The sequence below is a fragment of the Tympanuchus pallidicinctus genome, unplaced genomic scaffold (assembly GCF_026119805.1).
Source record: "Tympanuchus pallidicinctus isolate F22 unplaced genomic scaffold, pur_lepc_1.0 scaffold3, whole genome shotgun sequence".
Lineage (NCBI taxonomy): Eukaryota > Metazoa > Chordata > Aves > Galliformes > Phasianidae > Tympanuchus > Tympanuchus pallidicinctus.
This window is the reverse complement of record NW_026294747.1, coordinates 34,811,066-34,828,907: the sequence shown is the minus strand read 5'-3', so window position 1 is coordinate 34,828,907 and position 17,842 is coordinate 34,811,066. Positions and strand designations below refer to the sequence as shown.

The window sequence follows — 17,842 nt, the reverse complement described above, 5'->3', positions numbered from 1 at the left end:
AGTAAACTGTGTGCCTGCCCCATCACCCAGTGGTCAAAGAATTTGTACCTTCACAAAAATCTTCAGGTTGCTCAGATGTCAAATGTTTCTCATCTGGAATGAGAGCCACTCATTTGCCCTCGATGTCACACTCATTTTGATGGCTGAAATGTTTATTCAGAGGGGAAGTAGAGATAATGAGTGAGATTTCTTTGCTCCTGGTTACCAGAGGCTATTCATAAGATTTCAGACTCAGTACATTTCTCATTGCAACAGAAACCAGCACAGAGTGAAAGGAAAAATAGCGTTGCCAACTCTCATCTTATTATAAATCTCACCCTATTTGGTGTTTAATGGAAAGACTACAATTTCTTTTACTCACCGTCCCCTTCCCCCCCTGGCTCAGGCTGCTACTGTAAACGGGATAAATAGATTTTTTTTTTATTTACAGACAGCTAAGAAATGCGTCTTATACAGTCAGTTTATTTGTGGTCTATATGAGTCTAGAATGGAAGCATTTTGTTGACAAAAATGAGGATTTTCTATTTCTCACTATCAATGCAGAGGTTCAGATAAATCTGCATAGTTAGGTAGAAGAAGACAGAATGAATTCAACACTCAGTGCAGACCTTAAGATACACAAGTGTGCTAGCTATGATGCATAGAAGTGCTGCAGGGCTTGTAAGAATTCAACTCAGACATTTAGTTACCTTTGCACAGAGAATAAAACATGGCCTTGGTTCTCTCTCCTGCAATGCTGTGAAAACTACGTAGAAAAAAAAAACTCCAGTCTTTTCAGAATCTAAGTTAAAAATCTAAAGTAAGCCCTTTGGGTAACAACTAAGGGTAGAATATACATGCACAAGAGCTGCTTTGAAAGTAATGCCTCCTATTTTATTATGTTGGTCCACAACCTCAGAGGCAGATGTTGGTATGGCAGTAGAAGCTCAATCTTCCCACCAGTATTCTATTACATTTTGTTTCCATAAGACAGATGGTAGCAGAAGAGCAATCTGCCAGAATGGTGTCTGGCATGGAAGCAAAGATGAAGGTGTGGAACTGAATTCCTCCATGCAGAAAAAATGGTACCCACTGACATTCACTGATGCTTGCTGAATATTAATGGAGACTAAACAGTGGATGGAGGGAGTGGGTAGTACATTTCAGCAGGGGCAAAAGTAACATGAAAGACAAGCCACGTTCCAGATAGCCATGCACAGCAGTCACACCACAAAATGAAGAGCATCTCAAGCCATGTGAGTCAGCAGATTCCAACCAGGGAATTGCACATGGAGCTGAATATCAGCTTCACTGCATTAGAAGTGATGATGCAAGCATCAGAATACTGCAAAGTTTGCACAGATGGGTCCCATAGATACCCACACAGGAGCAGAAAGAGCGCTGTAAGCAAGTTTGTCAGAACCTGTTGAACTGAAGATGGCAGTTCCCTGGAGCACATCATTACCAGTGACAAGACATGGTGTCATTGCTACAAGTTGGAGTCAAAATGGAGGTGCATGGAGAATGTGAATTTTCCACTGAAGAAAAGTCCAAGATGCAACTCTCAGTGGGTAAAGTGATATGCACTTTTTCTTTGAGACTGGAAAGAGCTGATTCTTCTGGATTTCCTGGAATCTGGACAAGCCATCAACTCTGACCACTATATTACAAAGCTGACCAAGCTGATGGCTCGAACCTCTAGAGTAGGGACATAGAATTAGACAACTTTTCTCTTGCAACATTAATGTCAGGCCTCACACCAGTTTGAAGATTGTGGATCACATGGCTGGACTGTTCTACTCACCATATAGTCTGGATTTGTCAACTTCTAACTTTCATTGGCTTGAACAGATGGAAGACAGACTGTGTGGGTAACCATTTCCTAGCAATGATGCCATCATAGCAGCTGTGAAACAGTGGTTTACCTCCTCTGGTGCAGATTTTTATGAGTGCAGCAGGCAGGCTATTGTTCATTGCTGGCACAAATGCATATCTAATGGTGGTGGCTGCTAAAAAAATAACACTTTGTAGCTGAGAATTTGCTTTATCAAATAGTATTATTGTTCTCTTTGGACTTGTTGTAGTTTCCATGGAAATAAGCAAGAGGCATTACTTTCAGAATGACCTAAGTACTCTCATATATGCTTTAGTCACATGACCAGTCCAGTGATTTAGTGGCATTGTGTATATGATTTGCAAAATAAGTTTTTATATGGCCTTGGTATCCATTGATAAGATTATTAGAAATCTATACAAAATTTAACAAAGCAGTATCAGTGGGTTCATATAAAATGTAATTGGAATCTACAAAAATAATGCCAAATGCAATAGAAGAGTATTTTTAATAGATTCTAAAAATCATCCTAAGGAAACTTTTTCGCAAGTGCATAAATTCCCTCATCAAAATCTACAGAATCTTTACAGATACCTTTAGGAAAAAAAAAAAAAAAAAAAAAACAACCAACAACAACAACAACAACAACAACAACAAAAAAAAAAAACAAAAAAACAAAAAAACAAAAAAAAACAAAAAAACAAAAAAAAAACAAAAAAAAAACCAAAAAAAAAACCAAAAAACAACAACAAAAAAAAACATGATTCTTATTAAACCTGATAGAACTTTTCAGTAAGGAAAGGAAAATAGGCTAGGAACAATTGTAAACGTTGGAAGCATTTAAATATTTTGACTTGGTGAGCTACTAGTAGCTCAGTAAGATCCATTGTGTGATGCCTAGTATTGCCTGGCCACGTAAAACAGCTCAGGATTTGGCTCATTATCCTGTATAAGTCACTACTATTAACAGTTCTCCTCTTTTGTCATCCACTTATGTCAAGAACCTCCTGTAAATCTCAAGTGAAATCCACAGGACATTCTGTACAGAAATGTGCTTTGTATAATTGAGTGTCTGGTTTAGCTGCTCAATTTAAAGCAAGCCATGGCTACAACACTATATTTTGTTGGATGTATTTTCTGGCTTTGTGTGGTATTGGCTGCATGATCTGATAAAAACAGAGGCTAAATGAACTCAACAATTTGTATTCCTACAGCCACAAGTTTATTGGCTTGGTGGTTTTTTTGTTTTTTTTTTTTTTCCTTGGCTCTGTCTGTAAGGTTCATTACTTACAGTTACTGCAGAATCAATTTGAAATGGCCAAAATCAGTGATGGAATTTATAGCACAATAAACGTGCTGCCGTACAAGTGCTGTTACACATGAAAGGGTCTGGGAATATTATTTTCAGCAATCCTTCTACATAGCAGAGTGTTCTGTTTTTATCAATTTAACGGAATCATCACAGGCATATTCTGAGAGGTGTAATCCTGACAGCTACACAGCAGATTTTCTCTGAGGCAGATATTTTTACAGGAAAACAATATTATTGATAAAATCTTAGCATATCAGAACACAGAAGGGAAACTGAACACATCTTTTTCATTCTCCACATCAGGCATCTGCATTTCTATTTCAACGAAAACCCAACCCTGAACCAGAAACAGTTTAAGAAAACATTCTCACATTCCTAAGGTTTATATTAATTGGTTCTCAATTTAGCAACTGTGCAATCAACAGTAAGAGCACATGGTGGGCAATACATTCCGTGGAAAACACAGAGGGCACTTGAAGCTAAAACAAAGTATACATATGGGCAACTCTGATGCTAAAGTTTAGAAAGATTTACATTTGTATTTAGTCTATTTTTCTTTCCAAGTATCACTATTATAGACATCTCATATTTTATGCCATTGGAAGCCAGAAAGTTTTAACTTTAGCATGATGCATTGTGAAAAAATACAGAAGAGACAGATGGCAGGCTGCCCTCCCCAGAATTTAATTTCATACATGCATGTGATTGCTAATAGACAGGTACTAAAAAACAATTTTCCTTGATGGAGAAGAGCTGATAAATTATCAACGTAAACTTCATCGGTGGTTGCTCCAGTGATCTAAGGCTCTTCTGTGAGTTTTATACCATCAAAGTCTGCATCGTACAACCAAATCAAAATTTATGAAAGCATATGACTATAAAGTAACTGAAAGCAACTCATAATGCACGTTTGTCTACTGTGATTCAGCTCCTTGCTTCTGCAAGGAAAACTGTGAACTGTGTATAGTGCCACTTCTCTAATCTCGGGCACATGACTGTGGGAGAGCCGGGCCAGGTTTGGTGATGCCTGTTGAGCTAGTTGAAATTGGGCACTGCACTTAAGTGCCTCTTAAACATAGTGCTAGGTCTACCAGTAGACTGACCTAACCAACACAGTCTCTGTAATAACACAACCACATGAGTGATCACAAAAATTGAAAGCATTTCATTATCTATAGCAAAAAATGCATGCATTTAATCATTTAAATAGGGACAAACAAAAAGAGGAGAAATGTATCTGTAACGTTCAGAAAAAACACAGGCCTGGAAATTGTAAGACATGACTGAAGTGAAAGGGCTCATTGCATTCACATGAAATAAGCATTCCATTCCTGCACGCACACATTCTTCAGGAAAATTCACAGAATTGCAGAATTGTAGTGACAGGAAGGGACCTCTAGAGATCAAATAGTCCAACCCCCCACCAAAGCAGCCTCCCTAAAAATGGCTTAACAATTTGTGCATTGAATAAGACTTACCTGTATTGACAGTGTAAAGTGTTCATTTCAGATGTAAACATTTCACACTGTGGCTGGTAACTACTAGTTACAATGTTTTGAAAAGCTCATAACGATTAAATATTGGTACACCTGTAAGAATTCAGGTCTGAGAAGCAGTAACTCAAGAGCAGATGAGCTCCGACTGCTCTGATAAAAACATATTTGCCTTGAACAAAATGAAGTGATATTCCCACTATATATTTGACGAGAAAAGTTTCTTGGTTGTGAAAAGACTGAAACATTTTGATACAGGGAAGATGTTGCTTGCAACAAGGTCAGTAATTTTATAAAGTGAAGCTATGGGAAGAATCCCTAATTCTTGAATCTTCTTTTAACTAGAACAATACCATCAATAAGAAAGTCATTGAACTTCCATCCTCTTGTTCTAGTCATTTGCAGTCTATATTACTCTTCCTATGTCCTTAAATGAAAAATAAAAGAACAGGAATACAGCAGAATAAATCTCAAAATTAGGAAATTATGTCAAACTTGGGCAGAGGTACTCTTCTAATGAATTACTGATGTTATATATTGTTTGGCCTAGAATGGAAAATTTAGAATAGAAAAGAATTATAACTGATGAGTTGTGTATAAAATAAACAGAAAAGGGGAGTGGGACTAGGAGCTTTTAATGGGTTATCACAAAGGAAAGTGAAAAGCATATTGATTACAGCTGATAAAACAGAACTTGGCTGTGTCCTTTTAATGACAAACAGTTCACACAGCACTGCGAACAAGAAGTTCAGAGAGAATGAAATATCTATCCAGAAACAGGGGAATAAAAAATTGTAACCCTCTTTAGGATAACCTCTTCAGAGCTCAGACCACTATGTAATACATATGGATTGCTAATATGGACTCCAATATGAAGTTTGCATTAAAATTCCTACCTCCTGTAATACACAATGTTTTCATTTATCTGAGATCATTTGCATGAATTTTGAATTGAAAAAAATAAGACATGTAGTCTGCCAAGCTTATTCTCAAATACAGATTGTTTTCCTTTAAACAGGTACAAAATTATTGGTTCTAAGTAGTTTCAGCCAAAAAGTATAGCAGTAACAATTAATTTTTTTTTATTTCATAGTGGTTATAGATGTATTAAGGTGTATAAGCTCTAGAGTCAGTACAAGCCTTGCTCAGCTTTCTTTAAAAGCACTGGGAGTAATAAAGACTTCCATTTTATCTTCAGTGAAATAATACTGCTGAAATATCACCTCATTTTTGATGTCAGCAATGATTTCTTTTTACCTCCATGATGTCAAATGGGAATTATTATTATTAGTATGACAGTTTCCTAATAATGCTGTAAAAAGGAGAAACTGAAATTCTTTTCACCAAACACTCTTATTCTACTTCTTCCACAGGGTAAAGCAGATGGGCTTAACCAAACACTGTACTGAATAAAGATATTCTTCAGCTACTACCAGTGCGTAAAACAAACAAATCAAGAAGCATGCCTCAATATTTAGAAACAGAAGCATAATATCCTATTGGGTGATATAGTATCATATAGGCATTATGAATAATAGAGCAAAAGGATATTTGTACTATAGAAAGATTTTCTGGAAAACCCAGCATGAAGCTTATGATCAACTTTCTGTTCCAGAAGGCAAACACAGCAAATTAGCACGCAGATGCACCAGGTTAAGTCAACAGCTAAAGGGAATAAAAACATCATGCAACGTTCCTTGTTCAACCACCAGTTTTACACATAGCATACTGGTTGTAACACTATAATGCAATAGAAAGTCAGCGACAACAGTGGGGTAGCAAAGTCTTTGGCTGCAGCAAATGAGGACAAGCCAAAAAGCAACAGCAGCTGTGGACACAGAAATGAAAGAGGAAGAAGAAAAAAAAAAAAAAAAAAAAAAGCTGCTTACCTTTAGAAGGCCTCAGGTAGGCATGGATCTCTAGCAAGATACCTTTGTCTCTACCACAAAGCTGTAAATGAGGTCTGGGAAGGGGCAGAGCCCAGGATCCACCTCTTCCGGTCACTTAAATACATTGCATGCATCTGAGCTCCCCTTGGTTGGTCCTATCTTTCCACCAGGTGCTCAATTAATGTTTCAGGCTCTGACTTAGCATTTCTGCTACACTAGTGTTGGACACATCAGTGAAGAACTTTGTCTTTTCCTTCTGCTGAACAGGTAGATGCATAGGAACCTTGCATCATATTGACAGCAAATTATATTAAAAATCTGTTTTCTAAGGACATGACAGGCTTTAAACATTATGTAGACACTTGTTCATGTGGAAAGTCTCACAATTTGGAGAATAGTACCATCTGTGTGAGTGAGTGAGACATTTTGACTTGCTACTATTTTCACTTTGGTCCAAATAGAAATGATTCTTATCATCTCTACACATGCATATTACATTTTTTTCCTTCATGCTACATCATTAAGCTTGCAGGTGTTCAGGTCTTCAAGGTGAAGAAATTTATGGTGAGTGTGAGAAAATACTAATTAAAAAAAAAAAAACAAAAACAAAGCCTCCCTATATAGTTTGTTCTCATACATGAAAGGCAAAGTTTGAAAGGAGCCAAGTCAGCTACCAGCCCAGGAGGTGGCTGTTGCTAGTCCTGCTCCTGTCCCACACTGAGGAGGCCTGAACAATAGACTCATGGATCTCCCCTGGGCTAAATCCAAGTGGTAAGAAAACGTGCTTCCCTGCTGTAACACTGCTTCTGTTTCTTTCTGAGGAAAAGGGTTATGAAGTAGTTCTTCTCCAGGTGGTATCCAAGTTTGAGAACAGGAGTTCATCTTTTACATAATGTTCTATAAATGTTATGCTAAACTTTGCTCCATTTCACTGATATATTTTTAATTTGGCATCTCACTTTGCCTATTTAGGGCAACCAACAAAACAAAGGAAATATCAGTCTGAGAAATTGAAGTGCAATGTGTCAGAACACAGAGGATGATTTGACAATATTCATGCATTACGAAGAAAGGCTGAAGATGAAATCCTGAATGCAATCGCAGCTGGCTCTGACACAAACAACCATTGTTATCTTTGGCACATTACTTGATCTCTTGGCATGTCAGTCATTTCCAACGTCAGAGGAGAGTTGCAGAAGTACATTCATTAATATAATTAGCATTATAAGCAAAAGGAAAAAGCCTACGAAAGACACTGCTTTCTGGAGGTATGAACCTGCACAAAAAGTAAAAGTTTAAAAAACATGTAGGAGATAGGGGTTAAAAAATGAAAGAGAAGCAAAGAGTCTTTTCCAAGTTCAAGACTTGGTGAAAACATAATTCTGTATTCATGTAATTTATGCACTATGCAAATAAACAAACACAATTATTACATTATGGAGAAGTTATGAGCAGGGGAAAAAAGAGTAACTTTTATAATGGTTCAGCAGGCGTGACTTTAACAGGACAAAGGGATAGTCTAATACTTATGAACTGTGGGCAGCTAACAGATTTTAACATGTACTGAATAGAAGAACTGTGATGAAGGAAAGATTTTGTTTAGAATTGTCATGTAATTCTTCAATAGATATTTCCTTGCAGAGGTAACAGTGAAAAATAGCCTCTTGCAAAACTGTAGTGTTGTCCCTGTAATCCACCAATCACAGTTTTTATACAAAAGGTAAATACACACATGTTTTTGCATAAAATATCAGGATTATACCCTTATGGCTATCAGTTCAAGACATGTATTTTCTACCTAACAGCTATTGATTTCATGTAACTATATCAAGATATTATGCAGAATATGAGAAAAATATATTAAATGTAAAATTCACTGAAATGCAAGTTTGGGAACTTTCCATTTAGTTTTATCTTAGTTCTTAATTTCATTGATTCCTTCATACTCAGTAACATTTTAACAGTGAAAAGATGATAGTGCTTCTGCAAGTATCCACCAAAAAGCAAGATGTTCTCTTTTAAATTAACTTTGTTAGCTGTATTTTTTCAGCATATAAGCTTCTTGTCTTTCCTAAGCATAATTCAGAGAAAAATTTTGAACTGTTGAAAGGAGTAGAGACAATTAAGAAGCTACAACTCTGTATTTACGCATCTAATATACTGCTTACATTATGAAAAGGGGATGGGATATAATATCCACTGGTACCAGTTACAAAAACAGCCAAGTGGGGCAGAGAGGTTGGCAAAAGCATCTGCCTGAATTCTGGTTGATAATTCCTCACAGAACACAGAGTACTTTCCTCCTAAAGTAGGAGCATAACATAAAGTAGGAGCATACATAAGTAGAGGCATATTCCCATTCGCTAACAAAAAGTAGATGCATAAAACAAGAGGTAATAACTTCAGAAAACTTTGGGGACTGTAAAGACCTCTTGTCTTCAGCAGGTATGCCCAACTAGGACCCCAATAACTTTCTCCCACCATGCTGGTTAGAATTCACCGTTCTCACTCCTCTCACTGGCTTCTGTTCAGGGAAAAGAAACTGTCAGGCCTATTGCGCTAAGAGTTCACAACTAGATAGTTAGTGCTTACGAATGAAAGTGCAACAAACATTTATCTCTAAGAGTCAGTAAATATTGGTTTTTGAAATAATGTTAGATTTGGCTTGAGGATGATCTCTACCTTTTTTAAATTTTTTAAATTTATTTATTTTTATTATTATTTTAAATGTATCAGAGTAAATCTTGACCTAATTGTTTTCTTTCACTGTTACAATCACTGACTTTTAATAAAAGTAACTTCAGAACAATACTACCTAAAAATCAGAATCAAATGAATTTCTGCTAATTTTGCCATAAATTATGAAAATAGTTAATCTTTCAAAAAGAAGTCCGTGTTTGCTCAATTTAATATTTTCTCTCTTTTCAGAATCCAGTCTAAGATCTAAGGAATTTCTCACATATGCAATTTAGAACACATTGCAACAGAATCACATCTCTCAGTCACGTATCACACTGTGATAAGTTTTAAGACATTCCTTGAGGAAAAAGCAGGTCCTGATACAAGTGTCACAAATGCAACAGCTGAACTCAGCAGGAGAAATGATCAAAGTCTGAATCTATCTTTTAAAGAAGGTCGTTATTAAAAAGGGCTTTTACATAGCACTAACTGGTTAGTTTCATTAACACTCCTATAATTAATAAATGCCTAACATGTCTTCAGGTGATAAAACAGTGCTACAAATCCTGGATGAAAGATGCTCAGCCCCGAAAATGTTTTTTGAGAAGATGGAGCTAGTAGCTGCTGAACAGTTTTAATAAAGTGGTTAATGTATTTAGATGTCAAATGTGAACAAAGCTTTTCCAGACAGCTTTCCTAATAGAATCTCACAGCTCTATAGCAAGGCATAAAATGAACTCTAGTCTTCTTAATCCCATGGCAGACCATCTTTTCTTGAACCGTATCTTTATATCTACAGGTACATACTTCATAAGCCTCTGATTGGCCCATTAGTATTTTGTACTTTTAGAAGTAATGCTGCAACTTTACTAGCTAAGAGACTTGCTTTTGACTAAAAGGTCATCGATTTACATGGGTGAATTCTCGATCAGTTCTTTCTCTCTGACAAATTACCTTTAAGTCTTCTCAGTGCTGAAAAGTCTGGGGAATGCATGTGCTGACATTTAGAAAACTCTTCAGATAATGCTTCCTGATGTTGGTTTCTTATTCCTTCTTCACTCAATTAAGGAGGTGTGGCAGTAGCCATGTGATGAAATGCTAAATTCTGCAGTTTTCTTTTTTCCTACAGAAAAAGGTCAGGATACCTTTCTGCGATAGAGTAAAATGCTTGACAAAAGATTTCAAGGGAGAAAAGTATTAAGAAAGAAGAAAAGAATTTAGGCCAAGCTGGAAAGTGGAATATGTGAATTCCCTCAGGCTGTGGAGGGAATTAAATCTGATTCTAACGTAGTCCACATCCCAGAAATCATTAGACTATTATGCAAAAAAAGAACTGCTTCCTCTTTCTTCTACCTTTCCTATTCCCCTTAAAGGAAAGGTGTTTTCACCTGTGTTCTTAACAAGCTCATGTTGTATTGGATCCTTAAAGTGATCTTGGCGTAAGGATATCTTAATTCTGAAGTTCAGGTGAATCTTTCCCTTAGATAGGAAACAATCATTAAAGTTTTAGATTAAATCAAGAAAATCACTAGGTTTCACTAGGCAAATGCATTTGCACAAGGTAAGTGCAAAATGGCATGGCCTTGTTCCTTTAACAGAGATCTGCCTGCCTTCTTGAATTAATGAATCTAAATGCTGTCAAGAACTACATTTATAATGCACATCTGAGATTTCCAAGTTTCACCCAACTATTCAGGTTCTTCTAAAAAAGAAATAATAAAAATTTATTAAATTTACATTTTTAATGAAGTCAGAATTAGAATTAAAAAAGGATTAGAATGAAAAAATGATAATAGAACTGTGATGGACACAAAATTGCAACATGAAATTTAGATTTTCATTTTCAAAATTCACATTTAAACAGTGCTAATTTTGTTAGAATTTTAAATGCAAAATCTGAAAGCACAATCCGAAAATGGTTAATTTTAATCACTATGGTAGAAAGATAACACTGAACAAAATGAAAAGATGAATTCATAAAGGCAAGAAAGACTAATCTGAGAAAACACTTTTATGAAGTTTTAAATACTTCTCAGATTTTCAAGTCTATATTATTTAAAATTTTTGTTATACAGTAACTGATGATTGAGGCATAGCTTGCCAAATTTGAATCTTCCATTACTGAATGCAGAAACTTGACGTGTGAACAAAACTTCAAAACTTATAAACTAAGCTTGCTATGTCAAATCTTTTGTATAGCAATTTTTTTAATTTCATGCACTATGTTCACTGGCATGTAAAATTATGCTGTCGAAATGATGGTTTTAAGGGTCCTTTGTGATTTAAAAAATAAGGAATGAAGATAACTTTGCTCTCTTCACTGTAATTTGGTCAGTTTGTTATTTTATATACAAAGAATATCAGGCAAAGCAGATGTAAATACCTGCTCTCGGCATTGATAACATCTGGGATTCTGTAAAGTTATGATGTAGGGCTTACAGGCCTGTACAATACTGACAACTAATACAGCTGTATCCCACACGACCAACCTGATCTCCTTCTATGACTGAATGACCCACCTGGTGGGTGAGGGAAAGGCTATTAATATAGTCTAGTTAAGCTTCAGCAAAGTCTTCAACACTGTCTCCACCAGCATTCTCCTGGAGAAGCTGGTAGTCCATGGTGTGGACAGATACACTTTTTACTGGATGAAGAACTGGCCGAGTGCCTGGGGCCAAGGGGCAGTGGTGAGTACCAGGCAGCAGTCATGAGTGATGCTCTCCAGGGGTCAGTATTGGTATTGAGGGCACTCTCAGCAAGTTTGTAGATAACAACAATTTGGCAGGAAATGCCAATCTGCCTAGGGGTAGAAAGGCCCTGCAGGCTGAATAGAAAGCTGGAGCCAATGGGATGAAGTTCAGTGAGACGAAGTGCTGCGTCCTGCATTTCAGCCACAACAACCCCAGGCAACACTAGTGGCTTGGGGCAGAGTGGCTGGAAGAGTGGCTGTAGAGGAAATAGACTTGGAAGTACTGGTTGACACTAGGCTGAACATGAACCAGCAGTGTGCCCAGGTTGTCAAGAAGGCCAATGTTATTCTGCCTTATATCAGAAATAGTGTTGCCATCAGGACCAGAGAAGTGATCATCCCTCTGTACATAGCCCTGGTAAGGCTGCACCTTGAGTACTGTGTTCAGTTTTGGGCCCCTCACTACAAAGATAGACACTGAGGTGCTGGAGCGTGTTCGGAGAAGGGCAATAAAGCTGGTGAGTCTTATGGGGAGTGGCTGAGGGAACTGGGATTGTTTAGTCTAGAGACATTATTACTCTCTACCTGAAAGGAGACTGTAGTGAGTCGGACATCAGCTTGTTCTCCTATGTAACAAGAATAGGACTAGAGGGAATGACTGAATGTTGCTCCAGGGGAGATTCAGGTTAGACATTAGGAAATACTTCTCTACGAGAGTGGTCAGGCGCTGGAATGGGCTGCACTGGAGGTGTTCAAGAAACGTTTAGATGTTGTACTAAGCAACATGGTTTAGTGGGAAATAGTGGTGATAAGTGGATGGCTGGACTGGATAATCTTAGACGTCTTTTCCAACCTTGGTGATTCTATGATTCTGACAATTCTGTGCCATGCTAAAGGATTTCAGGACTCCTGAAAGTCACATATATCTATATATTTCTCTATGTATATCTCTCTAAATAGCTAATAACATTGGCTCAAAAGCCTAAGGATATAGGTAAGATTTTGCTCAGTGCATGACAGCTGCTCTGTTTACTTCTAGTTACTGAACTGTCTACAGCATATTCATTGCCTTGTGATCTCAATGGTTTTGATGTTTTAATGATACAAAAATGGAGAATGTTGACACTGGCACTTCTTATTGATACTGAACCTGCCAAAATGAGGCACCTAGATAGCATACTAGGTAGAAAGTACCACTCTAAGTAGGAAGGTAAAACCTGCAGGGTTTTTAAAATGACCTTTTCTCTGCTGACTGATAGGCAAGAATTTTGATTGCCAGCTTCTTGGGAAATGGAGAGGTAACAGATGTTGATTATGCCAATATCAGAGACTGCTGCGGTGACAGTGGAAGTACTACGAGATCTCCCTACTTTTGCTTATGCAACTTGGTAATGATTTATCATGGGAGAAATTATATATCATCTGCAGAAAACAGTAGAGAAATATGTATGGGTATATGTTAACACATGATGAGCTGATGAACTTGAAAGTACTGGAAACTACTGGCTCTGTTGATGTTGGATTTGCTGACTACTTCTTTATTCCTTTAATAGTGCTTTGTTCAAGAGACCAGTAACAGATTGTAAAGGCTTGGACAAAGAGAATCATAGCACAATCTGACATGAAGGTAAAAACAAAACAATAATAGGATACTACAGGGAGTAGGAAATGCACTGAACAAGTTTGCACGGAGTAGCTTTCAATTAAAAATAGCTTTGACATATGTATAAGAATACAGGACAATAGAAACATTGAAGTTGGAATAACATAAGTAGGTAGGATAGCAACCCTTAATAGGAGAAATACAGGAGAAGAGATAAAATGGAGACAATAAGAATCCAAGTGAAATAAAAAAAAACTTCTATTGAAAAAGGGGAAAAAAAAGGAAGATGCTACAAGAAACTTATGAAGATGAGGGAGACAGAGTTTTTATATGATAGTGATGAGACAAGAGGGAATGATTTTAAACTAAAAGAGGATAAATTCAGATTAAATGTGAAGCACAAATTTTTACTCAGATGGTGGCGAGGCACTGGAACAGGTTGCCCAGAGAAGTTGTGGATACTCCATGCCTGGAGATCCTCAAGGCCAAATTGGATGGGGCCCTAGGCAGCCTGATCTTGTGAGGCACAATTCTGTCCAAAGCAGTAGGGTTGGAACAGGATAGTCCTTAAGGTCATATCCAACCCAAGCCATTCTATGACTTTATGATTCTACTATATATTTTCAGCAGAGAAAAACAGTAAGGCTCTGTATCATGCATCTTAGACAAGAGCTGTAGTGGTAATACATGCTGAGTTCTACAGTGAATGGAATTACTAATTTTTTCTCTTTTTATTTGTTTTCAATGTTTTTTGTAGCTGACTACATTTTATTTGACTTTTTTTTTTTTTAAAAGATCATTGATTTACACAGTGAGAACTGAATAACTCTCTAGACTGTGTATAAACTCTTCTCATACATACTCTAGGACTAAGTATATTCTTAATCAGGAAAATCCCATTGTAGGATGGTGCTGGGGAAAAAATGAAAGGGAAGAAAGAGGGTAGATTAATCATGTAGCAGCCTTCTCATTTCAGACTTCTAAGGTTATGCCATTCATGAAAAAAAAAAGCCATTATCTACATCTTTAGGTATAATTCAGGACTAATTAAATCAGTCCAGGAAGGGTCTATAAACAGGGTTCATCTCATGTCAGAGCAGTCAAGAACAAAGTCTCTTTGAGGCACACATATATGGATCTTTGTAAGTCTATTAGTGTGGGTTTTGTTCCCACATTTCTTTTCACAGAAAATTAGTCCTGACTAGATCAACCCAAATGATTAATCAATCTTCTTCTCTGACTGTTTTCAATTTTATGTGATTTTCCTGAGGCTGGGATCACTCATTCTGAAAATTGCCTAAGCATCTTGTGGACCACCTCAATCATTTGCTGTCTAAGGAAAACATTCATCAGCAGTCCTCAAAGGGAAGAAAAAATGAAGACACAGTTCTGAGTTCACCAAGAGTTTGGAACAAGAAACATTTCACAAATATACAAAATTTTTGTCATGCTGGAGGTCTGAATTCATGGGGAGCTGCGTACATTTGGCAAAGCCAAAATCTGACTCTCATAAGATACCAAGTTCGCGATACACTGCTCTCAGTGAATGTCTGCATGCTTGATTATGAAGGTGACCCACACACAACAGAAGGGCTTAAGGGAAGCTATTAAACCAGGAGGGAAAATTCAGTGCTCTGCAGTGTTCTGAAGCAGTGGCTTCTGAGCTGGTCCACCAGGATTTCCCTCAGAAACTCTACTGCAAATGGCCCCAGCTGGTACAGTGCTTTCTGACTAAAGGCTGGAGGTCTTTCAGGGCCCTCTGGCACAGAATGCATTCAGGTCTCCTCATGAGCTTTGCCAGTATTACATAAATATTTTTCCTTTTAATAATTTCTCACAGCTGTACATCCTTACGTCTCATGGATCTTTCCTAAGTTTTATAAAATATATACCTAAACAAATTCCAGAGGTCTACAGTTTGTTCTAGCATTGGATTTCTAGAAGTCAATGAACAAGCTGGCAAATTTCCTTAAAAGTATAGATGATGTTCTCTGTAGCAGTTGAGTTTTTTTAGGCTTGCCTAGTACACTGAGAGTGACGTTTAAACAAAGCAGGTTTTACTTCTGCTTAAAAAGACACTCACATGATCAAACTCTTCTAAAATGAATATACAGTTTTACTGAAACTCACTGAAGCTAAAGATAATTATAATTCCATAGAACACAGAGTGTTTTATGCATGTTTTTACAAAACTGTTGAAGTGCAATTTATACAACTGGACACAGCTGAATTTAGTCAAACACTATCAGATACAAAATCCTCCAAAATGTCAAAAATCCACTGGACTATGCTTCTGTACACTGCACACTGTATCTGCAAGTTTATTCATGTGGTTGCATTGCTGCCTCATGGAAAAATTTGGGGAAAAAAAGGTTTTAGTTATAGACAGTTTTGTCAGCTATCGTATTTTTTTTTTTCATGCTTTTTTTTTTTCCATTCTTCATGTCTAGAACTAGTTGCTTAAAAATGGTATCGGGTTTTTCAATCGTAATTGTGCTCTACCTGTGACAGCTCGGTTATGGTTTTCAATGTTTCAATGAGATATCAGCAGGTTTCAAAAGAGAAATGAAGCTACGCTTTTATGATAGATATTACTATGTCTTCCTGAGTATTTCAGAAACTGTATTGTAACAAGATAAAATCTACTTGTGTAACCAGCCTATGTCCTGTTTTGGTGCTGGACTCATGTAAGCTTGTCAGGAGTTCAAGAAGAAACAATGACAAAATCACTTGTATGTCTTCCTTGTGTACTCACCTACATCTAGAAAAAAAAACATCAGACAGCACAATCCAAATTTTTCTCAATTTTTTTTCCCATTACTACTACAGCAAAAATATCCAGCAATGCAAGTTCTCTGCCAATCTAACTTTGCCCTAGATAGGCAATGCCTTATGATAGACCATGTCTAATAATGAAAATGAGTATAATTTCAATAACCTACCCATTCATTCGCCTCCTTCCTCCTGAGACTGACAATACAATTTCCAGTCTTGTACTTTCTAAGACTTGTAAACCTGTCAGTACGAACAAATACTACATGCAATCTTTCAGGTGCTAAGAAGTAAGCAGATGATAATTTCTGTTGTATTAAGAAACTTCATTTGGATCTCAAATTCCAGTAGCAACTATTTTAATCATCTTGATCCAGAAACTATCTAACAGGAAAACTTTCATTCATTTGCCTGCAAAGAAGATATTTCTATATTTCTACCAAGAGAATTTTACTACTCAGGTGGACTACCTTGATGTCATATTCACAAAGAATATTTTGGGATGAGTGAACTGGGGAATTTTACTTCAAAGCTCCTCTAAATCTTCCTCTGAAAACTAAACAAAAATGTTCTTGAAATGTTTTTAAATGAACATTGACAAGCACCTTCTCTAAACACAGACATTCTCAGACTTTCTTCCTTGCACTACTCTTTTAACTTGTATAATACTTAATGGATGGCATATTTCATTCCACAGGTTCACAATGTTAAAAATGTGCTATTGCTTCTAGTTTTAGTATACCACAAAGCCAGTGATAGCTACAGGCACTATGAGCAATATATGACTGAAGAAAAATGAGATTACTATTGATAAGAAACAAGAGCATTTCATATCTTAAAAGAGTAAGAAATACAGTAAATACGATCCCCAGAAGCAGATACCCCTCAGACAGACAACAAAAGAAAAATGGAGGAAAAGTATCATTATGGCTTGTTGTTTCCTTCAGCTAGAACAGCAGTGAAATTAAATAGCTCTAGCAAACAGTCCACATGGAGAAGTCCTACATCTCTGAGAAAACATATAACCTAAAGACAACTAACAGTCTACCTAAATAAGTAGTAATTTTCCTCGAGGGAAAAAGTGATTCTACTGTGGCTCACGTACTTTGAGAAAATGTACCTTTACTGTGGAAGTGCTGCTTTTTTGAGGGTCTTCATGCTATAATCAATGTTTACTGTAATAACGATCAATTTAATGGATGTGTAGAACCACTACCAAACCTTAGGCTGGAAATAATGCACTAATGATTCTTTAACAAAAGAGTTGAAATCTATGCAAACATGAAACAGCTCCTTTCTCTGACTATTAATGTGTCTTTGCTACATGAAATAATATAATTTAAAAATGTCAGTATTTCATGCTACAATGCAACCCTTACCTTATATCCTGACGATTTGATGTGCACTCCTCTCTTGGTCAGTGTAGATTTCATTCGGATGAAAAAAGAACGCTCTAGAGTGTTGTCAGTGGTTAGTAAACTGGGGCTTGTAGATTCGACTAGGGAATAGAAAAAATACATATATACATAATTTAGATTTTATACATCCCTTCTCAGCTACTTTTCAGGTGCAATCCTTGAACTCACTAAAAA

General features: G+C 36.8%; 1 protein-coding gene across 3 annotated transcripts in view; it reads right to left on the bottom strand.

Moving 5' to 3' along the window:
* Positions 1-17,842, bottom strand: part of NPAS3 (neuronal PAS domain protein 3) — a 596,309-nt gene that overhangs the window by 45,558 nt on the left and 532,909 nt on the right. For all 3 annotated transcript variants that reach the window (XM_052693214.1, XM_052693213.1, XM_052693215.1), the window contains one exon: positions 17,630-17,748. In XM_052693214.1, coding sequence (XP_052549174.1) covers positions 17,630-17,748 — 119 coding nt within the window. The remainder of the gene's footprint in view (positions 1-17,629; positions 17,749-17,842) is intronic.